Genomic DNA, 24,612 nt, shown 5'->3' with positions numbered 1-24,612 from the left:
GGCCACAGGGGAGATGGCTTCATTTGGTCCCAGTGGGCATTTCCTTTTAGCTCAGGTTTGCTCTTTGCCTGCATTAAAGACTCTCAGTGTAATACACATGGAATTTTATTTTTGAGGCTGGGGGCAGGTCACCGCAGTGGGGTCTTCGGCGTGCCTCCCAGGGAGCACCACTCACAGCTGGGTGCGGAAGCTGAGGCCGCAGCCCTCCATCTTCTTGGCATAGTCGGCATCAAAGCGCTCATTCTGGGCCACAGTGAAGGTGGTCTTCCAGTCCCCCGAGATGCCTGTGGACAGAGGGGAGGACGGCTGCAGGCCCCAGCCACAGAGCAGGCCCAGGGTGGCTCAGGCCAGCCCTTGCCGCCGCGTCCACGCTTGCCTCCCCAGGTGCCCGTCTTGCACGGGCACTCACCTTTCCTCATGAAGGCCGAAATGCTGTGGTCCATGACGTGAAGGGGTATGGTGCTGTAGTTAGCCTTGGAGTTGTTCTTCATCTCCTTGAAAGATGTGTGCTGGACGATGAGATCCACGGTCTCGTCTGGCAGGGAACGCCCCACAAACTTCAGGATCTTCTGAATCTCCCTTTTGGGATTCTGGAGCAGCAGAGGGGCTCTTTAGTGGACATTGGGATTGCTCACTGAGCAAACCAAAGAGAGGGCCCCCCCTAACTCCTCGGGGATCTGGCCATTTCCGCCTAGAGACCTCTCAGCCCCACCTCCTTGACTTGGGTCCTCTTTCCCTGGGGCACATTAGTTGCCCCTGCCCTGTGACCCTGAAATAAGCTCTTGTTTGGGTCCTGATGGGTGAGCGCATGGCCGCTCCTCTTTCGTAACTGTGGCTGCAGGGAGAGCAACAGCAGAGAATGCTGGCGGATGGCTCTGTGTCGGGTCTGAGATCAGAGCTATATGGCCTTGCTGCCTGGGAGACGCTGCGGCTCCAAGCCCTGGGCAGGAAGGCGGGTTGGGGGGCCCGGGGGACTGGTGTGGGGCTGCCGGAGGGCAGGCGGCCAAGAGAGCCTTGGCAGGTCCCTGGCAGGTTCCTGCTTCTCCACGGGTGACTTGGAGGGAAGCAGCAGCAGGCGGCCTCACCTCTTTCATGTCCTCGTAGAAGAGATAGAGCATGGGGTGGGTGTGGCTCAGCTCCCACCACTCCCGCACATGCTGATACCAGGACCCATAGGACACTGGGCAGAGGGGCAGAGACATGGACACACGGGCTGGTATTAGTTTGGGCAGGCTGCCGCTCAGCTCCGCCCCGCTCCTTCCTCCAGATTCAGGCCCCACCTTCCCCAGCCATGAACTTCTCCAGGAAGTTGTCCCAGGTGTCAGGGTCTGGGTGCACCTTGGCCATGCGGTAGAAGTGGTAATAGGAGACAGCCACATCCTTTGCGTTGCGGGCCATGTAGACCACCTGGAGGGACAGATGACCCCCCCACACACCCAAGCATCATCACCACACAGCGAGCCAGGTGGTTCCACCCTTCACAGCATCCCTGTGAGGGACGTTAGCTCTTGGTCTGGCCAAGGGGGTAATAAAGCTTAGCGGCTGACTTGCTCGTGGTCCCTGGAACCATACTTTATGATCAGCTAATCCCCCTCAGTGGTGCCATACCCAGATTGGGAACAAGGTGTGCCAGATTCTCACCAGCCCCCTCCTCTGCAGGCCTGGGGAGGCCTGCAGAGAAGACTGCCTTTCTCAGCTCTCCCCAGAGGAGTCTCCTGTTCCCTGACCCCCACAACAGGATGAAGCAGACCGCCTCCTCCCCTAAGATGAGACCTTCCCAGCAGATAGGGCCAAAGCTGGGATGGCCCCAGCAGCCTCCTTCCCTAGCTTCCTCTGCCATTCACCTTGACCTTCTGATCCAGCAAGGTCTGGGGGAGCAGAGCCAAGGGCAGGTGTGTCTTGATGAGTCGTGGAGCTGGTATGTCTTTCAGAACCTCCAAACCTATGCCATGGGTAGGGAAAGTCTGCTGAGCTGGAGCCCAGTCCTGCCCCCTCCCTCTGCTCCACTGGTCCCCAGAGCCCCACTACACACCTGTGGGAATCCCTGGAACCTTGAACTCAAGGAAGGGTACCCGCATGAAGATGGGGGCCCTTTGACACTTCTGTACATCACCGCCTTGGTAGATCATGTCCAGGATCTCACTCACCCAGGTGGTGCCTGGAGAGCAGGGAAAGGGTCGGTGAGCAGGGCTGAGGGCAGCCCCCTGCTGGTCCAAAATAGGGGACTGTGGCCCAGGAGAGGGGTGGATGGCCCTCATCACCTACCAGATTTGGGGTAGGTACTGATAAGCAGGTCATCAGGCTGGGCTTGGAAGTCCTGCAGTGACCCCAGTGCCTCTGCAAAGTACTTGATGAGAGGGATCCCCTTCACATACTTCAGGGGCGGGCGCGAGGTGTCCTGGATGAGCTCCATGCTGCAGCGTCAAGGGCCAGAGTGCGGCCAACTTGCCTTAACATCACAACATGCCATCTGTTGAAATCTTGCTTTACGATGAGGGACTGCGGCTGACTAGGGACTGCGGCTGACTTGCCCCTGCTCACAAAGCTAGTGGGTGGTGGGAGCTGGGGTTCAAACCCAGACAGAACGCTCATGCAGTGGGTCACGGCACTGGCTGCACCTTTGCTTTACCTGCAGGGCTTATAAAGATCTCCGTGCCTGAGCCACACCCCAACCCAATTAAATCACTCTCTGGGGCCCAATCCCGGTTTTTCTGGAAGCTCCGGGAGACTCCACTACTTGAGCGTTACTTGAGCACTACTACTCCGGCGCCTGCCGGTTCTCCTCCTCCCACTACTTCTGGCAGCTCCTGGCCTACTGCACCGGCCTGCTCTCCAGGCCGTCCCTCTGAGCAACGTGGGCCCCTCACGCATGCAAACATTTCAAAGGTCGGCCCCACCTGCCAAACCGCACTCCGTCTTGGCTCGGGGATAAACACAGCCAGCTGAACAACTTGAGCTTGTTTGGGGGGGCCAGAGTCTGGTATGCGGATGAGCAAAAGTGGTGGGTCAATGGAAGAGGGAAGGGGGTTTCAGCCGGGGTTGTGGTTGGCTGATTGAAATGGACCATCCAGGGGGAAAGGGCAAGGATGCCACTCTGGCAGCAGCAGAGAGAGAGGGGCTAGCCCTGCCCAGCCCACCCCCCCCGCCCCGGGCACTCACCAGACCTCTCTTGGTGCTGTGGCTTACTGGGTGCCGTGTGGTGAGTGCAGAACTGCTCTTGAGCTGACGGGTTGTTAAATCCAAAGTGGGAGGGATCTGGAGCCAGCCTCCAGGAAGGAAAGGGTGGAGTTTAGAGTGGGAGGACCCTCCTGTGTTCCCCTCCTTAGCACCCCAGCAGGAGCCAAGCTTAGACTGGCCTGAAAACCCAAGATGTGGGTTTGGTGTGTAGAAAATAAAGGGAAGACTGAAACTAGACAAAAGAGCCTAGTAAGTTTTCACTTTTATTTTGGGGGGTTTTGGGAGCTGTAATCTTTGCTTCTGACCTGCCCTCTGAACTCCACCCCTGCAGGGCAGGCCAACTGACAGCTTGTTCTTTTTTTTTTTTTTTTTAATTTTATTTATTTACTTGACACACAGAGAGAGAGAGAGCAAGCAGGGGGAGCAGCAGAGGGAGAGGGAGAAGCAGGCTCTCTGCTGAGCAGGGAGCCCGATGCGGGGCTCCATCCCAGGACCCCGGGATCATGACCAGAGCCGAAGGCAGATGCTTAACTGACTGAGCCACCTGGGCGCCCCCGACAGCTTGTTCTGATGGAGCCAGCCAGTTTAGAGTGGGGGAGGAAAGGTGGCACTCTCGTGAGCAGGGCCATTCACCTTCCTGTGGCTCCAGGCCAGTCTTGAAGATGCCAGAGGTTCAGGCTGGGAGTGGCCCCCACTGATGTTCTAGGAGTGCTGGCATTCCAGAACTGCTAGTCTGACCTCTGACAGGGCCAGTACAGAGCAATGGGGGGAAGGGGGCTGGTTGATTGGGGTTGGGGCGGAGCAGAGGTGGGGCAGGCTTTCTGAGGCAGCAGGGAGACAAAAGGGCAAGAACACAGAGTCTCATAACCCTGGGAGTGAGTCCAGCTCCTGAGGATTTCATGGAGACTCATTCATGATTGGTGACAGAACCATGGCCCCCACAAGGTGCTTTTCTTTCACTGGGTTTATTTTATTTTATTTTTTAAATAAAGATTGTATTTATTTGTTTGAGAGAGAGAGCACATGAGAGGGGGGAAGGTCAGAGGGCGAAGCCGACTCCCCGCTGAGCAGGGAGCCCGATGCGGGACTCGATCCCGGGACTCCAGGATCATGACCTGAGCCGAAGGCAGTCGCTTAACCAACTGAGCCACCCAGGCGCCCCTTTATTTTTTTTTAAAGATTTTATTTATTTATTTGACAGAGAGAGAGAGCAGGAACACAAGCAGGGGGAGTGGGAAAGGGAGAAGAGCAGGCTTCCCACCAAGCAGGGAGCCCGATGCGGGGCTCGATCCCAGGACCCTGGGATCATGACCTGAGCCGAAGGCAGACGCTTAACGACTGAGCCACCCAGGCGCCCCACTTTCACTGGGTTTAAAGGGGCTCCCAGACAGAGACAAGAAGGAGTTGGGGCTTAGAGAGCCACAGGGCCCCATAGGGTAGCGTATACCCCTACCCACCCCACTTTTGGCCTCTGTCCTTACTGTTTGGATTAAAGTCCAAAGTCAAGCTGGGCACTGGATTTGGATGGGCTCTGAGTCAAGGGTGTGAGTCTCCCAAGCACTCAAAGAACTGTGTGACGTCAGTAGCATGCAGGGGAAAGCTGAGGCACATGGGCCTCCAGGAAGAGGACAGCCTGGTCCAGGCGAGTGAGTGGTCCCTCCCCACTCTGCTCTTCTCCTCAGGCCCCAGTGACTGGCAGGGCCTCTGTCTCCTAGCTCCAGCGCTGCCCCACCCCCGGCACCCCCCAGCAAACACCAGAAAGTTCCCTTAACTCAGACTCTTTATTGTACTCAAGTAAAAAGTGCCCAGACCCACAGGGGAGGCAGAGGGTTGGGGGCGCTGAGGATCAGGTCTCCAGCATGTCTGTCCAGTGTTCCTGTGGAGACAAGAGGACTGGTCAAAGGCAGCCTCGGGTATGGGGTGGGGTAGGGAAGCTGGGGCCAAAGCCACGTCTCACCTCTTCTAATTCCAAGTCCTCCTCTTCCTCCTCGGCGCCCATCCGGCACAGCCAGATCAGGTCTCCCCACAGCAGTGAGTTCTTACAGCTACCAAGGGTGCAGTTGGTAGGAGACAGAGTCAGGATCACAAGCCTCCTGCAGGCTAGGCCCTGGGTGCCAAGATAAGGACTCAGCTGCCCCGGGGCCTGAACTTGGACAACCGGCACCATCTTCCCAGAGCTCAACCATGCTGGGGTGGGGGTGTTGGACTCACCCCGGGCACTGGCCCTCTAGGGGCAGAAGCTGCCCTGGCTCCTCTTGCAGGAACTCCTCCGCTAGGCAGATCATGTGGGCTCTTAGGTGGCAGCCAGGGTGGGGGCAGCACAGGGGGCCCTCTTCATCCTGTCAGAAGTGGCAGGCAGGTAAAAGAGAAAACTAGGAGGAATGATGTAGCTAACACTCAGAATTTCTATGGACCAGACACTGTTCCAGAGGCTTCACATGAAACAACGCTATGAGGTATATACTACTATTTGTGTTGTATAGATGAAACTGAGGCATGGCGAGGTTACAACACTTGCCCACAGGCACTAAGCTAAGCCAATCTCCCCTGAGCATTAGCAGTGATTATATAAACAGCATTGGCCACTGCAGCCAGACCTATAGTTCTTACAGGCGAAGTGATCTCAGGCAGGTCACTTAATCTCTGAATGGCAAGTACTCAATTTACATTTCCTCAGAGCTCAGAAGTTAGGCCCATCAGGCTCAGCCAATTTGTTAAATATTTATTGGCTACCCGCTGCTTGCCAGATCCTTTTCTACAGCAGTGAACAAGAACTGCCTTGTATTGTTGGGGCAGGGGAGAAACTGACAATAAGATAAAACACCTACTATGTTCGACAATAAGTGTTTAGGCTTTAAGGGGGGAAAAAAAGGCAGGGGAGTGTACAAGAAAGAACCGCAGTTTTATTTTATTTTTTTAACGATTTTATTTATTTGACACGGAGAGAGAGACAGCGAGAGAGGGAACACAGCAGGGGGAAGTAGGAGAGGGAGAAGCTGGCTTCCCGCTGAGCGGGGAGCCCGATGCGGGGCTCGATCCCAGGAGCCTGGGATCATGACCTGAGCCGAAGGCAGACGCTTAACGACTGAGCCACCCAGGCGCCCCCAGAACTGCAGTCTTAGACGGGAGAGCCAAGGAAGACCTCATGGAGAAGGAGAAGGTGGCATTTTATAAAGACTGAAGTGAAGGTCTAGGGAGGAACCTTCCAGTCAAAGGGGAAGGGTAAAGGCCCTGAGCAGGAGGGTACCGGTTTCGAGGAATGGCAGCCAGTACTATCATCCCCATTTTAGTGATGAGGGCAAAGGGTGTCAGTGGGGCGCCCCATCCTTCAATAAACAGCTGGATCCCAAGTCGTTCGCAGCGACCTGGAGACGGCGTAGGGTGGCTCACCTGGAAGGAGCGCGCGCACAGGGCGCAGCTGGCCTCGGCGTCTTGGTCGGGTTCGGACTCCGGGTCAGCTAAGGGGCCGGCTCGGCGCCCCGTCGCCGAGGCGCGGGGCGGCGGAGGCCCGAAGGCCAGCGGCATGTGCGGCGGCGGCGGCGGGCACAGCTCACGTCGGAAGTCGGCGCGCAGCCAGCGCACGGTGAGCGGGAGGCGCGCCCAGGGCGGCGCGCGCAGCATGTGCGCCAGCACGCGCAGGTGGAAAACGAAGGCGGCCTCGCTGCGCAGGCGCGGGCCCACGTGCGCCAGGCGGCGCGAGGCGTGCGGGTGCTGCCAGGCCCACTCGAACTGCGGGCGGGGAGTAGGGGCTTCAGGGCCGCCCGGGTTAGGCCCCAAGCCCCAGCCCGTCCTCCCACCGCCCCCGTCTCCTTTCTTACCCGAAGGGCGGCCACGGCGGAAGGGAAGCCGTGCACGATAAGCACCATCTCCCTGGGGACGAGAATGAGGACGCGGCCCGTGAGAGCCCACCCCAGCCGGTGTCAAGCCGAATCCCCTCGCCATGGTTCGCCCCCAGTCCTACCCGGGAGTGGAGTTCTCACGCCCGGCTTCAAACCACGTCCGCGAGGCTCCGCCCCCCTCGTGGAGGTACGTCCCTTCGCACCTGCCAACCTCAGGCCCCGCCTCCAGCACAGGTACTTAACTGCCCTCCTCAGTTCCTCTCCCTTGCAGGCTCTCTCTTTACCAAACCCCGCCTTGTTCATCAGCCTGCTGTCACCGGACCAAGCCTAGATCATTAGTCCCCTTCCTACCCAACCCCTTCCTTCATCCTACAGCGGAGTTTCACAGGGCTCCGCCTTCCCTCCCCCACCCCGCGCCTTCCCCCCAACCACGCACCTCCCCTGTGATAGGCCCGCCCTCGTCGCCAGGACCCCGCCCCTCGGCCCTGTTATCGGCCACCACACGGGCTCCGCCCACTGGCCTGGCCTGGCCCTGCCCCTCTCGGCAGGCCTCTCCTCCTCCGAGCCCCGCCTCCTCCTTGAAGCCCTCCTCCACACAGAAATCCGCTCCCTCTTACCAGGGCCCGCGTCCGCTGGTCCGCCAGGCCCCGCCTTTTTTGCGGCCCCCGTTGTGCTGCCGGACCCGACGAGCAGGGTCGACGGTGAACCCCACGTAGACGCGACCCCGGTGCCGAGGGTTCAGGCAGTAGAGCAGGTAGACGCCGAAGAAGCGCCCGGGCCTCGCCGCGTCCCCCGCAGGGCCCATCGGGACTTGTGGGTTGATTGCTGCGACCTGTGACCTCAGGGAGGGCTGAACTGCCAGGGCCGCAAGATGCTTGTCTCGGAAAAAGCGTTTGGGGGCGATCGCGAGGTACCCTAGAGGCCGCAGCAAATGCAGGTTCGCGCACCCTCTCCTGACTGAAGTAGGGTGTCCAAATCGGCCCACAGAACCCAGGCTGCGAGGCAGGCGGCGGACACCTATTAGCGCCCGAATCCGTCCTTGTGCAGATTCTGATTGGCTGGCCGATGGTAAGCGCGGAAACCCAGGACAGTTGGAAAGTTGGGCTTGCGTGAGGGCGGAAGTGCCTGGTTTACGGACGCCTTAGGGCGGAAGTAGAGGCCTCAGCGGAAGTGGCGTCAGTAAGGGCGGAAGCAGTGTGGCTGGGGTCGGAGCTGGGGTTCCATCCCGGCTGGGCTGCCGCCCCTTCTGGGCTGCCGCAATGGAACTCAGCGCCGAGTACCTTCGGGAGAAGCTGCAGCGGGACCTGGAGGCAGAGCATGTGGTGCGTTGCGCGGCCTGGAGTCTCCCAGCGAGGGGAAAAGCGCGCCTGAGGGGCGGATTTCACCCTCTCCCCACCGTTCTGCCCCATAGGAAGTCGAGGACACGACTCCCAACCGTTGCGCGTCCAGCTTCCGAGTCCTGGTGGTGTCGGCCAAGTTCGAGGGGAAGCCACTGCTTCAGAGACACCGGTGAGGCCTCGGGAATACCTCGCTCAGCGCGATCCCAGGGATGGGACCCCAACCCTGGCCACTCCCCGAAACCTAACTCCCTCATCCCCGCCGGTGGGGCCCTACACCGTGAACCGCGGCCCCAAGGATCCCGCCTTCGTGGCTCCTGTATTGAGACTTAGGCCCTCTGCCTCTTTGGTTCCCAAGCCCCGGGGGCACAACTTGGGGAGTCTCCTGGGTCACCCTACCTTCTGAGGCCGCGACTCAGGCCCCGGCCTTCCATTTCCTAACCCCATCTCTCCCCCAGGCTGGTGAACACGTGCCTAGCGGAAGAGCTTCTGCACATTCATGCCTTTGAGCAGAAAACCCTGACCCCAGAGCAGTGGGCCCGTGAGCAGCAGAAATAAGAGACCAAGGCCTGCACAGCCATTAAATTATGAATCAGGGCCAGCTTCTGTGTCAGTGTGTTGTGTGTGGGAGCGATGCTGAGCTTGAGTCCAGAGCCTGGTTTCTCCCTGCCCTACCACTCTCCACTGTCTTACCTTGGACAAGTCCTTCACACACAGGCCTCTGTGTCTCCACTTATAAAATGAAAGTTCTATCTTTAAAGTCTCTTCCAGGGCAGGCAGCACCGATCTTCTCTGTAATTCTTGGTCGAACCCTAGGAACACTGCTGCTATTCATTGGCCGTTACCAGGGGGTCCTGCCTTCTGCCAGTTTTGAAGATGCACAGATGGAAAAGTACCCAGGGTTTCAGGGTGCTGGCCAATTTAACAAACTTCCCCCACTTCCCAACATCACCCTAATGTCAGAGGCATAGTAGAGGATCCAACACTTCCCTGCAGGTTACCCAGCCCCTCGGGGTCTCAGGGGAGGTGGTACCCCAGCAGGGATGCCGCGACACCTGGAATGCTGTTGTCCGGTTCACTGGAGAAAATCCAGTGACCCTCTAGCCCAGGGCTTCATGTGGCCACAGTTACCCCTGGGGAGACCATGAGGGTCAGGAATGGAGCTGTGGGCAGGAGATAGGGATAGGGTTAAAGCAGGAAAATAAGGCCACCTGGGCCATAAAATTGGGGCACATGATACCTGTAGTATCAATCTTAAACACAGGTGCCAGGATTGGTAAGGCCTGCCACAGATGCGGTCCCTGGGACCCAGGAGGGTAGCAGGTGACCCAGATGGGGCCAGGGCTCTTTGGGGGTGAAGGATTGGTCTTCAACCATCCCACCACTCTGCTCCCCTTTTCAGGGCCAGTTTCTTGGCCCCTAAATAGCCATCCCCACTTCCTACCTCCCTCTTGTTCCTGTCAGAGGGAGAACGGGCTAGTGAACCTGGAAGTCCTGGCGATGACAGATTAACCCTTCTGGGTTCCTGGGATCCTTTCCTGAACTTTCCTCGGTTCCCTTGGGCCAGGGGAAGAGCCAGTGACTGAATGTACTCAAGTACGACTTCACTAGGAGGCCACGTCACCACCGCTGTGCAGGAGAGGCTCCGGAAGGTGTCGCTTTAAGAGGCCCACCTTCCAGATTTTCTGCTTCTCTCTTTATCACACCCCTGATTGGATCCACCCACTGCATTCACAGAGCTGCCATGTTATTCCCTCCCCATCTTATAGAGCACCTGAGGCCTGGAGAGAAGTGACTGGCCCAGGGTCACATGGTGAGACTCCGATGGGCCGACAGGGACGTCCATGCAGCTGCCTCTCTAAGCAGATGTTTTTTCCCTGTGTGCGGGAGCCAGGGTTGGTGAATGAGGCACTTAGTCCTTGCTGTGGTCCCTGTGTGGTATGAGGTGAGCTCTGCTGTGGCCAGGACACCCGTCCCGCCAACCTTGCCCCAGCCCCACAGAGTTGGGCATCAGACACCCACCTCTAAGCCCCCACTTGACAGGGCCTGACTGGTCTCTTCTATCTGGGGAGGGTCCCAGAGTGAGGGACTGAGAGGCAGCAACACGGCAGGAGAACTGGGAACCAGAAGGGGGGACGGCTCATGACTCAAGGTCTGCCTCCCACGGGCCCCTCTCCTGCTCTGTGCCTCTGTGTCCTCACCTGTAAACCAGGGTTCGGTTCTAAGCTTTGGCCTCACAAAAGAGCCCCTGATTTTGCTCCCTTGGGCTTGCAATTTGAAACGTGTCCTATAAGGGCCGTCTAAGTGTTATGTGAGTTCTGTCTCCCCACGAGTGACAGTGACAGTACAGTCGCATGCAGCGACCTGTGGTTGACCAGGAAAGGCAAATTCTGAGTCATCGTGGTTATTTCTGAGGCCCCAGCCAAGGGCCTTGCATAGCTCAGACCCTGCCAGCTCAACCCACACGAGCATGAGGCGGCTCCCACCCACCGCAGCCTGTTCTTGTGTCCCGGGGTGCTCAGAGGTGTCCCCCCGCCGACTCCTGCCGTGGGCAGGAATCTCATCAAGGCAACCGAGGGGGCAGCTCGAGGGCAGGTCAGTTCAACAGACCCAGCACCCAGGTGGCCATCGGAGTCAGAGGTACCAGAAAATAAAGCCATTTTATTATTATTTTGTATCTGCCATCGTGGCCTGAGGAGAAGGGTGCAAATGGTGGGAGGGAGGTGAGGCTGTGGCCCCTGCTGAGGCCCGAAGGTCCCTACTTGGCCTGGACCGTCTCCTCCAGCCTCTCCAGGCGCTGTTGGAGCTCCTGCACCGTGGCCTGGAGCTTCCTCATCTCCTCCTCCAGCCGGGATACGGCGTCCTGGGGGGTCCAGTGCTGCGTTAGTCCCAGCTCCAGCCCGGGCTCCCCTCACCCGGGCATCCCCCCCCCCCGGCCCCGCCCTGCCAAGAGCTCCGGGGCTGGTCTCTTCTGTCCGGGGAGGGTCCCAGAGTGAGGGACTGTCTCTCAGCTGCTGCCCAGACAGCTGCAGGCCAAGAAACCCGAATCGTGCTTTCTGAGCCCTCAGGATTACTCGCTCTTGGCCCCCAGAGGGTTGCTCCCCCTGCAGAGGATCCCCGACGTGAGTGTAGGATAGCCCAAACACCAGCCTCCTTCCAGTGGGACAGTAACCGCCTCAGTAGCAGCCCCTGCCCTACGCGTCTTCCTGTCCTGACTCCCAGATTCCCATGCACTTCTCACCGAGCTGGGGGTCCCACTGGCCTCCTGTGCTGTCTTCCTGCGCCCGGTGTCCAGGCCCCGGTTAACTCTCAGCTCGCGGCTCTTTGGAGGCACGTAGCCGTCCTTGAGGGAGATGAGGAGGGGCCCAGCATCCCGGCCCCCCAGCCACTCCTCGGCCGTGAGGGCGGCATCGGGCCCTGCAGTGGGTGGGTAAAGGTCCTCCTGGAACAGGTCCGACTGTGGGCAAGGCCAAGGCTGGTTAAGAGAGTGCTCGGGCCATACCACCACCCTGCAACTGTGCGAGGCCAGTGCCTGGCCCGGGGCCCTGGAAGGGACATGGGAGCATCACCTTTCTAGGCACTGTCATGGCAATGGGCTCACACCTCCGCTCGTGCAGCTTGTAGAATCTGTGGAAATAAGAAGGTGAGTAACACCCGTGGCATGGTTGGGCTGGAACCGAAGGTCCGCGTGGGGTCAGCACTGCCCAGGGAGCATGCTCGGGTCAGGGTCAGGGGGCAGTCACCTGGCAATCTCACACTTGTTCACCTCCAGGCCACGTTTGGGCATGTAGCCCATGCCCCGCTGGGACTCCTTGGAACTGAACATGGAGAGATAGTGCAGGAAGGGGGCCTCGGAAGTGATCTCGAAGTACCGGATAGAGCTGTCACCCTGCAGGTGGTGGGTGCAAATGCGGGGATCAGCACCACACAGTCCTGCAGTTGGGTCCTCTCCAAGCCCCCCCCCCCCCCCCCCCGCCGCCACCTCCCGCCCGCGAGCCCCTGCCCCACTGGGACACCTTGCCACAGAGGTAGACTATGTTGGTGTCGGGGTCGAAGAAGGGCAGCAGGACGCCGCTGCTGGTGTCCAGTTCCTGGAGGGACAGTGGCTCCTCCAAGTGCTTCTGCAGGGATTGGGGAGACAGGGAAAAATGAGCTGGGCCAAGTTGGGCCTGGCAAGAGCCTACTGGGCGGGGACTCGGGGAGGGCCCTCACAGAACAGCCAGTGGAGACCCCCATCCCACAGAGGGTAAACTGAGGCCTGTGGCTCTCTGTGATCAGGCAAGTGGCAGGGCAGGGACTATGAGCCCATCTCTGCTCCCCCCTACCCGGCACTCACCGTGTCCCACAGCGCCACCTGCCGCTCACTCATGCGGCTGAAGCCTGTGGTCAGGATCTTTCCATCAGATACAAAGACTGCACGCACAGGCCGGGTCCCCTCATGGGGACGGTCCTTCTCCTGGAAGGAAAGGGAGGTGGCCAGTCAGGTACCCACACACACATCCTAAGCACCAGACTCAGCCGAGGGCAACAGGGGTAGCGTCCAGGGACCTGGCAGATGGTGCGTGGGAGGGCAAAGTTCCTAGGGTCAAGGGTCATGATTCAGGGCCACTCACAGCAACAATGGTGCCTTTGCGGGGCTCAATGATGCGCACGCGCTTGTCACGGCAGGAGGTGCAGATGAGGGCGCCGTCTCGGCTCCAGTCCACGCTGTAGATTGTGTCCGGGTGCACGTCGGAGCCGAGCGTCAACACGGCTGCCCCAGTGCCCACGTCCCACACCAGGATCACGTTGTCACAACCTGGGTGATAGCCCCAGTGTTAGAAGCCCTGAGCCTCCCTCCCTTGCTGTCGGACGACCGGCCTACCCCTCTCCCCCTCCCTCCACCCCTCCCCCAGGCACCTGCACTGAGCAGCACGTTCTGGGCTGTGGGGTGCCACACCACAATGCCCACGCGCTTGGTGTGGCCCTCCAGGGTGACGACGGGCTCCCGCAGGGGCAGCATCAGGCCCCCGTCAGGGATCTCCCACACCTGCAGAGAAGGGGCCAGTGAGACTTGGGGGCTCCCTGCGGCAGACCCAGTGCTGGAGCTTCCCCGGCCCTCGTGCCCCCTCCCCCGCCACTCACCATGACTGTGCAGTCCTCAGAGCCACTGGCAATGACGTGATCATTGTGCGGGCACCAGGCGATGTCCAGCACGGGGGCTGTGTGGCCACAGACCGTGGGCACGTTCTTGTCCACACGTCCAGTCTAGGGGGCACAGCAGGGCCTCTGAGGGAGGGACTTTTGCTCTCCCAACCTGATCCAGCCCCCCCACACACGCACCCCTTCAGCGAGGCACAGAGAGGAAGGCAGTGGGCTCCCTGCGAGGTGGAGCTGGGGGCCTAGGGCAGGAGGGTTTGGTCCTCTGCCCCAGGCCCAGAGGTGTCTGGGCATCTCAGAAGGACTGGCCACAGGTAATGCAGGACGGGGCTACGGGGCTGGGTACCAGGGGGCGCACTGGGCCCTGGTCCTGCCTCACTGGCAGACCCTGACCAAGGTCCTGACATCTCTGCCCCCCACCCCCTTCTCACCAATGCCCTGGGGCCGGCACTCCCACCCCAGCTTCCCCAACGGAGGCTTTCCTGGGGATGAGAGGCCAAGGCCCTGGGTGGGAGAGGTCGTATTCAGGTTAGGGTTCCCCAGGGAAGTGTGGGGATGGGCAGGGGTGCTTCCAACAGGATAGGGACCGGGGAAGTCTGTCCTAACTGGCCCCAGGCAGGAGCAGAGGTTTGGAAATGGCCGCTTCCGGGGACAGCTGCTGCCGCAGGGCTTCCTGTGTGAAGAGTGTGCAGCTCTCGCCCCACAACCACTTCCTCTTCTCTTGGCTTCCATCGGCCCTTTTAAGGTAACAACTTAGGGCCCATCTCCCCTTCCTGTCTCACCCCCCAAGAGCACAGGAGTGTGCTGGGGGTGGGGGTCAGCAGAGCGAAAGGGGGGTGCGAGCAGGAGCAGAGGGGAGGCAGGTCTGGGGGAGGGGAGAGGGCCTCTTACATTCTCCCTGCCCGCAGCCGGGGGCCGGGAGGGTCTCCCTGGGGCTCAGATGGGGGGGGGGGCTGCCCAGGCCCAGAGCCCCTCCCACCCTGAGAGCACCGCTGGGTCTGCCCGGACCCCAAGGAGCCCTCTCTGTGCTCCGGAGGGGAGGAGGCCCCGGGTCTGCAGGACTCGCTGTGTGACCTTTCTGGTGTCACCTGAGCTTCAGTTTCCACGAGACCACTGCACGTAGGAGCTGGAGGAGGCGGAAGGCTCATGTGGCCCAGCTCAGTTTTACAGCTGACAGCGCTGCAGCCCAAGAAGGCTTGGTGACAGTCACCTAATCAGGACCCCCGCGGGGCCACTGGAGGACCAGAAGCCCCCTCAAGTGGAAGACCGCTGCCCCAAGGGCTCTAGGGGCTCACCTTGCCCAGGGGAAGCACCAGGAAGGCCCCTCCCCCACTGGCCTCGCAGATCAGGGCCACGAACTTGGGGTTGACAGCACAGAAGCCACTGTCCCAGGTGGTCTGTGAGACGCGCACGTCCTCATAGCACTGGTCGGCCTTGGCTGGCTGTCCAAACACGTGGCGGAACTTGCTGGAGCGGACCACCTGCCGGCTCATCCTGGGGGGACACGTGGATTTGAGGGCTTTTCTCCCTTTGGTCGACTCTGACCTTAGAGTGTCCCCCGTGTCCCCCAGGACACCCCCTCAGCTGGTGTTAAAGGTCTCAGCTAACTTCCCCAGCACCAGCTCCCTGGGCTCCCTGGGCTCCCTTGCCCCCTCATCCGGCACTGCCATCCTGTCTCCCTCTTGCTCGCCCTCCTCACCCCTTCTCACTCCTGGCCAACCAGCAAGGCCCACCTTCTCTGCCCACCCCAGGCCTTGCATCTGTACCCTCAGCCTCTAGGGCAGAGCCCGGTGTGGGGTAGCACCAAGGGCTGATCTGTCGACTGCTGCCAGACTCAGTCCCTCCTCTCCAATGGCTCACACTCCCACCCTCTGGGGGCCTCGGTGGCGACAGCCTGGAGGGTGGGTTCAGTCAGGCACAACAACCACACCTCACATCCTTCATACCCACATGGGGAGCATCCTGAAGGCAGGGGCAGGGGCCTCCCTCACCTTCTGCACAGGGCTGGGCATCCAGAGAGAAGCAGCATGTGGGCCTGCCCAGGAGGCAGGTCTCTGGGCTCCAGAAACAGGCAGATGGCTTGGGTCCCACTCTCTCCTCCCCACACCTCTGCCTCTCGAGTCTGCCTAAGCAGGTGCCCTTAAGTGCCATCTCCACCCGCTGTGGAACTATGCACGGGAGGGGAGAGGCGGCGCTGACTTCTCTGGGGTCCCTGAGGATGGTTTCCCCCATCTGGCTGGGTGGAGAGCAATTGAAAGTGCGGGGATTGCCTCCGGCTCCCCAGGCTCCAGGCCCCATCCTGACACCCAAGTGCATCCCCTTCCTGCCCCGTGTAGGGGCCATGCCGCCCACTCAGAGGGCACCCTCCCAGGCCTCTACCCCACCTCTCCAGCTTCGCCCCTTAGACTGCCTTTGGCCCTGGTCCATCTCGCTGGCCCCCCAAACCCCCACCCACCCCGCCCCAGCCTGCCCTGTGAGGCTTCAGGAGGCTCCGGGTCCACCTGCCCAGAAAGCAGGTGAGGAGCAGGTGGAGAAGCAGTCCAGCGCAGGTGGATCAGTCCCAAGTGAGAAAGCTGGGCCTGGGGTGAGGGGAGCCCCAAAGCCGAGGTTGGGGGGCAGGAAGACATCGCCCCACCCTGCCTCCTCCCCCACCGCAGGTACCAGGCTCAGAAACCGCGGAAAGGGGAACTTGGTCTTTTCTTGTTTTGCTCTCAACCCCTTCCTGTCTCCAAGCTCAGGGCAGCTGCTCGGCTCACCCCACCCTGCCCCCACCCCCACCCCCACCCCGACGCCCGTTCTGGCGCGAGCCAGGCCCCCGGCTCCCCCACCTCCATCTTGGCTGCGGTGGTCCCTCACCCCGGCCTGTGCACAGCGCCCCGGGACACGCAGACGGACCCTCCCACGCACAACCCCCCCGGGCGAGTCTCCTGCACGCGCGGCGCGGACGGTTCTGTCCCCTGTCCCAGCGGCGCGCTGACAGCCCGTCCGCCCCCACGGCCGGCTTCCGCCGAGCTCACGCCTGCCCCACAGGTGGCCCAGGGCAGCGATGCCCGGTCCCTTGCCCCGGGGACCCAGGCTTACCTGCTGCTGAGAGATGGGTGACCCCCCAAATGGAGGAGGGAGAGGAGGAGGAGGAGGAGGAAGGAGCCGGCGGAGCCAGAGACAGCCCGCTGAGGATGCTCTTGTCAAGACAATGAATGAGAAGCGGCGTCTGCCCGCCTCCTTAGGGGTGGCAGCGCCCCTTTGGGCGGAGCTCTTAAAGGGGATAGCCCTTCTCCGGGCGGAGGCACCGCCCCCCCTCCCCCCGCCCCCCAGGCGCGGCCGCCCCTCCCTCCGCCCAGCTCGGCCGCGCCTGCCAACTCCGAACCCAAACAGATGCTGCCGGCCAGTCGCTGACAATCTAATCGGCACTTTTGTAATGTCAAAATGCAAAAATACCCTGTTCCTTCTTCCCTCCTTCAGTCCGCCCCCAGCCCACTCACCATCCTGTCCCTGGCATTCACAGGAGCGCCCATCGGGCCCCCACGCCCACCCCCAGCTAAGGCTGAGCTGCCTTCCGCCTCCCACCCCCAGACCGGGGACAGAGAGCCGAGCCCTGGGGTCTCGTCCAGGCTCCTACATTTACAAACGATGGCCTTGAGAGAGTCACTTCTCCTCTCCCATCTCATGTCTTCATCCAAGAGCACTTTCGACCCCGCCTGCCTCACAGGGAACCAATGAATTACTCTGGCATCACAGGGGCGGCGGAGGTCAATGAGTCAGGGTCGGGTACCTGTCCGCAGAGAGCTCTCAGCCTCCTGGAGGAAGAAGAGCACAAGGATGGCTCCAAGGATGCTAAAACAGAGGAGGAAGCCAGACTCCATACTCAAGAGGAAGGAGGACGCCATGGTCATCCTTGGATTCGCAGAAGGCGTCATGGGGACCGCAATGCACAGGGTAAGAGAGGTGGACTCCAGAATCAGATTGCTTTCCAAGTTTGGCTCCTGGCTGTCACACTACCGAGTGACCCTGGGCAGGCTACTTAACCTCCCTCAGCCTCAGTTTCTCCCTCTGTACGAGTCATGCCTAGCTCAAGAGGTTATGGGGAAAGCAAAGCTTTATGTACCTCATTTGGAGTGTAGCAAGTGCTTAATAAATGTTGGCTCTCCCCATTGTTACAATTTTTTTTAAGATTTTATTTATTTATTTCACAGAGAGAGACATAGCGAGAGAGGGAACACAAGCAGGGGCAGTGGGAGAGGGAGAAGCAGGCTTCCTGAGGAGCAGGGAGCCCAATGGGGGGCTCGATCCCAGGACACTGGGATCATGACATGAGCCGAAGGCAGACGCTTAACGACTGAGCCACCCAGGCGCCACCCCCCCCCCCATTATTACTATTTACCAGGTATTGTGGCTGGACCTGAGAAGATGAGAGAGGGCCAACGGGCATCACTGGTGGAGGCCCTGTGGGCTGAGGGGCAGCTGAGCAAAGGCCCAATAATGTGATTCTTCAAGGGACTGGTTCACATCCCACCGCCACCACTGACTGGCTGCATGCTCTTGGCCATGAAGTCTAACCTCTCTGAACCTCAGTTTCTTCATCTGTAAATGGGGGATAAATATGATCTCTCCTGCCCTCTCTGCAAAGTGATAAGGCTCAAATGAGACAACGCATGTAAAAGTGTTCCACACGATTCAATCACAGGAGCCTGCGGGTGGTGGTGTTCCTGATGGCCTGCCGCTGGACCAGAACAGACTGGACTGGGATGTATAGGCTCCACTGGAAGTGATAAGAATAACAGGCGGCATTTACTGTGCATCTACTCCGTGTGGGGACTGTCTCGGCGCTGTGAATATGCCTCGCTCCTTTAATCCGCACAACTCCTCTAGGGGGCAGATACCCCCTCCATTTTACAGAGGAAACAGGCTCACACTGCCTTCCATCCTGGAGCGCCTCCTTTCCCAGCAGAGGACCAGTGCGTTGGCGAGACACCTGAAAACCTTGGCCCAGAAGCAAAAGCCTGACAGGCATGCAGAGGGACAAGCTGGGAAGCGCAGACGCTGCTTTCACATCCCAGCGGGTCTGCAGTGTGGGGTGGGGCGGGCAGGTTTGGGGCCGCCGCAGAGGACTGTGGGAGGCCAGTGATGGAAGTTATGTTTTGGCTTCTCCGGAAGCAGATGTCCATAGAACACAAGACTGAGCGTCCAATGGGTGGTGAAGGTACTGCATGAGCCTCCTCTTGTATCTAAGAAGGGGCTGACTGCTCCCAATGAGGGGCGTTGGGATAGTGTACCTGTTGGGTGCTGCTGGCCCAGCATCTTACCAAACCCTCTCTCCTGGTGGCCGCATCTGGATTTTCCTTTGGGGATCAACCTTTCCTCACTGGCAGTCCCTGAAGTTCAAGAGGGGATCCAAGGTGAGCACAGGGCCACAGTTCCTCAGTCAAAGCAATCTTTTTTGCTTGGTTCAGGGATGGGCACTTGGTTCAAGGCTATGTAATCAGAAGCAGATTCGTTGGAGCTGCTAGGAAAAAAGAGCCCTCTTTCCCCTGGGGGTTAGTAAGCTGATAGACTATAAGGTCAGCACTAGCAGTGACTATCTTGTCACCATATAGGAAAAGTTGGCCAGAATCAGCCCACACAGACAACTGCAGAAGTGAGATATGAAGACTGACATATTCTTGACATCATTTGAGTATCTGGATCAAGCTGTGCCTGAACCCCTTAGCCTTTCTGTCACATAAGACATAGGTTCCTTCTTCCACATAGGCCAGTAAGTTTGAGTTGGATTTCTGGCACTTACAACTGAAAGAGTCCTGATGGGTACATCCGCTATGGAGAGAGACAGGACCACCCTCAAGAGGCTGTGGAGCATGATGGAGTCAGACAGACCCGGAGAACTGCAGCTTCACCATGTCCTACTGCCTGGGCAGAGGGATATTCCCTCACCTGTAAACCATGCACAATATTGGTCACTTTCTAGAATGCATACCCACCCCCCAGCTTCAAAAATTATCAACACGTGGCCATTGTTGATTCATTTCTTCTTCCACATTATTTTCTTGGCATCTATTAAAACAAATCCTAGACATCATAGCATTTCAACTGAAAAACTTCAGTATGCCCCTCTAACAGACAAAGACTTCTTTAAAACCTTTTAGAATTTTTAATAAAATTGAATTAACTTTATAGATTAATTTAGGAATGATATTAAGACTCCCATCCATGTGTGTAGTTTATTGGTCCACGTATTTATGTCTTTTGTTATGTTCTTTAATATAATCTTATAATTTTCTCTGTAAAGGTCTTATATATCATTAGATTTTCCCCCATAGGCATATTATGGTTTTGTGGCCATTTTGAAGGGATTCTTCTTATTCTAGTTGTAACCTTGTTTCATTTCCTTCTAAAATCACCTTTATTTACAATAAAATACATCTTTCTTCCCATACAATAAACCACACTCTTTTTAAGTGCATGGTTCCATTAGTTTTGACAAATGTATATACCCAACTAATAAGCACCATAATCAAGATATGAAATATTTCCATCTCCCCTAAAAGTTCCCTTATGCCCATCTATAACCGATCCTTATCCTTAGCCCCAGGAAACCACTGATCCGCTTTTTGTCAGTATAGAATTTTCCGTACAAATGAAAGCATACAGTATAGGTCTGTTTTTTTTCCACTAAGCATGTTTTGAGTTCACAATACCCTTATGTAATACATAATTACACCTAAAAAAAGTTAGCAATAATTTATGTTCTCCTTTACATGATTGCCTAAAAAAAAAGGGCTCAGCCATCAATCTTAACATCACTAAAAGTAGGACAACCAGATATTATGTATCTCCTATAAAATGATGCAATAAGCACGTAGTAGCACCTTTGTAGGATTCTTACCAAAATCATCATTACAATGATCACCAGAATCTTGAATCTAATCAAGCCTCTAGCTCTATTAGTTTGTATGAAACAAGGGGGATAGAAGAACAGGTTAAATAACACCATGAGGAAGCAACTGCATAAATCTAGACTATGAAAATGTGTGAATCTAGAAATGTGTGAAAATTTTATAGGACAAATTACGCAGTTTCAATAAATAAATGTCATTAAAAGAAAAAGAGGGAAAACAGTAAGAGTCTTTAAATATATCAATCAGGGCACCTGGGTGGCTCAGGCAGTTGAGCATCTGCCTTCAGCTCAGGTCATGATTCCAGGGTCCTAGGATGGAGCCCCTCACTGGGCTCCCTGCTCAGCAGGGAGCCCACTTCTCCCTCTCCCTCTGCTGCTGCCCCTGCTTATTCTCTCTTTCCCTCCCTCTCTCTCTCTCTGCCAAATAAATAAAATAAAATAAAATCTTTAAAAAATCAATCAACTGTCATATTTGGGCTTTCTTTGGATCCTGATTCAAACAAATCAACTGTAAAAGGAGATTTTTAAAATTAGCTTCTGTTACTTTACAACCAAGAGTCCTTTTTTTTTAAAGATTTTATTTATTTATTTGCCAGAGAGAGAGAGCACAAGCAGGGGGGAGAGGCAGAGGAAGAGAGAGAAGCAGACTCCCTGCTGAGCAAGGAGCCCAATGTGGGAGTCTATCCCAGGACGCTTAACTGAATGAGCCACCCAGGCTCAGGTCCCTACAACCAAGAGTCCTGACTGTTCCAGGCACACTAGGTCCCTGGTGCAGCACTAACATTCCACCCCTGGGGTCTCAGGAGCCCTGTGAGCTATTTTACTGTCCCTCTTCTCTCGATGATGAAATTGAGGCTCGGAGAAGATAAATGACCTGCCCAAGGTCACACAAACTGGGATTCAAATACAAAGCTGCCTGACTCTGGAACCCAGGAGTCCATTCAAACTGGAGTGCAGTCGGGATGGCAAGCTAGGGACAAAGCATGGTGGACACTCCACAGGTGGTGGAATGGATGAATGATGTCACATTAAAACTGGGTCTTGAATAAAAGTTTGCCAAGCAGAGAAGGTGGGGGAGAGGAGGGAAAGCAATTCCAGTAAAGGCAAGGAAGAGACAAGGACATTTTAGGGAATGGTGAGCTCTTTGCCACGGCTAGAGCCTCCAGTGCCTGGGGTGAAGCAGAAGGTGGTAGAGCTGGGAGGATTAGCAAGAGGCAGATCTCTTCTCAAGGAGTTTGTTCCTAAGACAAGGAGAAGCGCACACAAGTCTCTAAGCAAAGCAGTGACGGGGTCTCGTGTGTTGGGGTCCCTCTGATAGCCTGGTCCCTTGCTCCTGTGGCCCCCAGGCCTCCTCGCAGCTGGTCCTCCAGCTGCCTGAAGGCTCAGCCCTCACCCACATTCGAGAACCAATCCTGGCAGGAGACATATAAGGATGTTGTTTCCATGGCTCAGGCCTCAAGCCAACCTTGCCAGACACTTCTGGCTGGCCGTCTGCTCAGGCTGCCTTCCTCACATTTGTGAGATGATCATCACTCCTATTTTATGGAGAAAAGAGGTGAGAACTCTTTCAGCCCCTCCGCTCCCACCAGCAACAGCACCTCTGGTCCCTGTAAATAGCCACAGACTGTAATCACGGAGATGTCCTACTGGGGCCTAGGCTGACTCCTCCTTCTCGGGACACATTGTATGTCCCCAGTGACCTCACTCTGTCCCTCACCTCCTTTCCCCTGCACTGCCAAGTTCTACTCTCCACAGACCCTCTCTCTTGGATGTGTACAAACAAGGTTAAGTGCCCTGTGCCTTTGGGGGAACCTCTCTCAACTTGGCAGCCTCAAACCACTTCCCTAGCTCACTCTTCACCTTCCCTAGGTCCTTCACCATCAAGTGTCATGAAAAAGCTGTTTACACTCACTGCCCTCACTTCCTCATCTCCTACTTACTCCTCCACCTACCTGAGTCTGGCTCTGGTTCCCACCATCAGACAGACTTGCCCTCACCAAGGCCACCGATAACCTCCTAATCATGAAATCAAATGTTTCAGGGGTCATCTGATGCCCCTGACTACCCCTCCCTCTGAAATCTTCCCTTGGGGTCCCTCTCCTGCTTCTCTGCTTTGCTCTGCAGCTTTCTCTCTCCAACCCCTGCAGAGCTGTTCCCTTTGCTTAGCTTGCAAGGTGCTCCCAGGACTCCCCTTTTTCTCCTGGCTCCCAACTCCCTCCCAATATCTCATCCATAGCTATAGCTTCAACTACAAACGTGGACAATCCCCCATCTGTCTCTGTGGCCCAAGCCTGCTGCCTCTGCTCCCTAGTGCTGACTGCCAACTGGAGGGCTCAACCTGCATATCAGGGAGGGCCTCCCAGAGGAAGAAGTCTTGACCTTGAATCTCTCCCTTTCAACTCTGTGCCCAGACCCCTGCCTGAGTTGAGTTGTGTTGCTTGGACCATTGCACTAGTTCTCTCACTAGTGACCATCCTCAGCTTCCTCTTTAAGGACATTTACGCCCTTCCTGATCATAATATGCCTACCCTACAAAACCCTACCAGCTCCTCAAGCAAAAAAAGCTGAAACACCCACCCCCCACCCAGCATGGTGTGCAAAGCCCTTCCTGATCTTCCCCGCCTGGCCTTGTTATTCATCACCCAAACTCAATATGCTCCCTCACTCCTCTGGTCCAGAGGCTGGACCCTCAGATGTCTACAAGGGGAAGAGAGGAGGTGGCTGGTTCAATTACCTGTTGCAGAGTAAACTACTCCAAAACTTTGCGACTTAATGCTATTAGTGTTAAGTGTGTGTTGAGTGTTAGACTCTCTCATTATTCTAGGATTTTGAGAGGGAGCTTGCCAAGAGAGAGCGCTCCAAGATGGTAAGCCAGGTGATGCACAAGGGTCCTTCTACTACATTCTACTGGTTAAGCAGTCACATGACCAACCCAGATTCCAGGGGAAGAGAAATTGACTCCTTTTGATGCGGAGAGTTAGAGTTTGCAGCCATCCTAATGGGATGCAGAGGACTGGGCAGGTAATATGAATAGTTGATGTGGGCCAGGCGAATTACAAGAGGGCATGGAGGGGCTGTGGCTACACTTGCCCTCTGTCACCACTCAGGAATGGGGTCCCTGGGAAGCTAAACCTGATTTTTCAGGACAAGTTAGAAATACGGATTTTTATATGAAAGCTCCAGATCTTTCAATGTTGGCAGCTAATTCAAAAATGTCTAAAAATGTTATATGAGCAAAACTAAATATGTCTTTGGTTTGGATGTGGTTTTTCTGGCCAACAATTTTTTGGACTCTCTTCTTTGCCCTTGGCATAGGCCTGAAATCTCTTATTTGTGTTACCAAAGCTCTTTTGTACCTTACTTATCCTTTAAGACTCAGGTCAAGACTCCCTTCTCTGTGAAGCCTTCCCTTACACCCCCTCCCTGCCCAGCCACTCCTAGAGTGGTTTCTTTTCTCCCCTGTGCTAGTGACCCATGGTGCATTCCTCTATCATGGTAATTCATATATTGGATAACAATTGTTTATAGGTCCAACGCTTCCACCAGACTGAGTTTTATTTCCCCAGCACAGGGCCCAACATTCAATAAACAAAAATCCTTCTTTCTTTCCCAACACTGCTAATCAACCACGAACTCACATACACTCTACCTTCACCATTGTCTTTCCTGGCCAGTCCATCCTCCATCCGACTGCCATCACCCCAGTTCAACCCCTCCTCGCTTCTGGCCAGAATGATTCCAAGGGCCTGCTAGCAAGTCTCCCTAATTCCAGTCTCTTCCACTGACCCCAATCCTTGTCCCTTAGCCAGACTCCTCCTCCCTAATGCACAGATCTGACCATGTCAACCCCCATTTCAAGATTCCTTCTTTATTCTTCAGAATAGAATCCACTCCAGGGACTGGATTAGTTGATCTAGGTTTTGTGCTTGTCCATTATAAGTGGTCCAGGAGTGGAAGTCGCACCAATCAATGTCAGTCTTGGGTCTTTTTCTGGAATCATTTCTGCCACTATGTGAGGAGAGCCTTCCCGAGAACGAGGCCAACAAAGGAAAACCAAGTGGGAGTGAGGAGTAGGGAAAGAAACAGATACAGATTGATTTGATGACCTTGCTGAGCCCCTTGATCTGATTGTGCCTGAAGACAAATACATTCCAGGCTTTCCAGTTCTCAGAGTAATAGTGAGATAAGTAGCCTGCTGACTAGGCTCAGGGGCCTGGTTTGACTGATC

At 56.7% G+C, this 24,612-nt stretch overlaps 4 protein-coding genes and 1 long non-coding RNA gene across 7 annotated transcripts in view; 1 reads left to right on the top strand and 4 right to left on the bottom strand.

Moving 5' to 3' along the window:
• Positions 1 to 89: 89 nt before the first annotated feature.
• LOC112810457 (sulfotransferase 1A1) lies at positions 90 to 3,006 on the bottom strand. 2 transcript variants are annotated; one of them, XM_073888187.1, is made up of 8 exons: positions 2,898 to 3,006; positions 2,266 to 2,449; positions 2,033 to 2,158; positions 1,845 to 1,942; positions 1,281 to 1,407; positions 1,086 to 1,180; positions 410 to 590; positions 90 to 284 (listed from the first exon to the last, which is right to left on the bottom strand). In XM_073888187.1, exons 2-8 carry the CDS (start codon positions 2,411 to 2,413, stop codon positions 172 to 174), a joined length of 888 nt encoding a protein of 295 aa, XP_073744288.1. In that variant the 5' UTR covers positions 2,414 to 2,449; positions 2,898 to 3,006; the 3' UTR covers positions 90 to 171. The 2 variants fall into 2 exon arrangements, with proteins under 2 accessions (XP_073744288.1, XP_025709866.1); XM_025854081.2 differs by lacking the exon at positions 2,898 to 3,006 and having other exon boundaries at positions 2,266 to 2,470.
• A 1,933-nt stretch (positions 3,007 to 4,939) lies between these two features.
• SLX1A (SLX1 homolog A, structure-specific endonuclease subunit) lies at positions 4,940 to 8,143 on the bottom strand. Of its 2 annotated transcripts, XM_025854009.2 has the most exons (6): positions 7,634 to 8,092; positions 6,996 to 7,047; positions 6,568 to 6,906; positions 5,389 to 5,516; positions 5,135 to 5,222; positions 4,940 to 5,053 (listed from the first exon to the last, which is right to left on the bottom strand). In XM_025854009.2, exons 1-6 carry the CDS (start codon positions 7,819 to 7,821, stop codon positions 5,024 to 5,026), a joined length of 825 nt encoding a protein of 274 aa, XP_025709794.1. In that variant the 5' UTR covers positions 7,822 to 8,092; the 3' UTR covers positions 4,940 to 5,023. The 2 variants fall into 2 exon arrangements, with proteins under 2 accessions (XP_025709794.1, XP_025709795.1); XM_025854010.2 differs by lacking the exon at positions 4,940 to 5,053 and having other exon boundaries at positions 5,149 to 5,284; positions 7,634 to 8,143.
• Positions 8,144 to 8,204: 61 nt separating this feature from the next.
• Positions 8,205 to 8,954, top strand: BOLA2B (bolA family member 2B). Its single transcript, XM_025853771.2, has 3 exons — positions 8,205 to 8,338; positions 8,428 to 8,525; positions 8,812 to 8,954. The coding sequence occupies exons 1-3, from the start codon at positions 8,276 to 8,278 to the stop codon at positions 8,909 to 8,911; spliced, it is 261 nt and encodes an 86-aa protein (XP_025709556.1). The 5' UTR covers positions 8,205 to 8,275; the 3' UTR covers positions 8,912 to 8,954.
• A 2,040-nt stretch (positions 8,955 to 10,994) lies between these two features.
• Positions 10,995 to 16,727, bottom strand: CORO1A (coronin 1A). Its single transcript, XM_025854008.2, has 11 exons — positions 16,574 to 16,727; positions 14,788 to 14,986; positions 13,478 to 13,600; positions 13,253 to 13,382; positions 12,967 to 13,151; positions 12,690 to 12,809; positions 12,370 to 12,474; positions 12,097 to 12,242; positions 11,923 to 11,980; positions 11,595 to 11,810; positions 10,995 to 11,216 (listed from the first exon to the last, which is right to left on the bottom strand). The coding sequence occupies exons 2-11, from the start codon at positions 14,983 to 14,985 to the stop codon at positions 11,112 to 11,114; spliced, it is 1,386 nt and encodes a 461-aa protein (XP_025709793.1). The 5' UTR covers position 14,986; positions 16,574 to 16,727; the 3' UTR covers positions 10,995 to 11,111.
• Positions 16,728 to 18,391: 1,664 nt separating this feature from the next.
• The window catches only part of LOC112810422 (uncharacterized), a 52,718-nt gene continuing 46,497 nt past the window's right edge, over positions 18,392 to 24,612 (bottom strand). Inside the window, exon 3 of the long non-coding RNA XR_003204824.2 lies at positions 18,392 to 19,420. This is a non-coding gene — a long non-coding RNA (uncharacterized lncRNA). The remainder of the gene's footprint in view (positions 19,421 to 24,612) is intronic.

Source organism: Callorhinus ursinus, unplaced genomic scaffold (assembly GCF_003265705.2).
Source record: "Callorhinus ursinus isolate GAN/ISIS: 27379988/994484 unplaced genomic scaffold, GSC_fseal_2.0 scaffold87, whole genome shotgun sequence".
Taxonomy (NCBI): Eukaryota; Metazoa; Chordata; class Mammalia; order Carnivora; family Otariidae; genus Callorhinus; species Callorhinus ursinus.
Note: the sequence above shows the minus strand (reverse complement) of the source record. Positions and strands in the feature narration are given on the sequence as shown.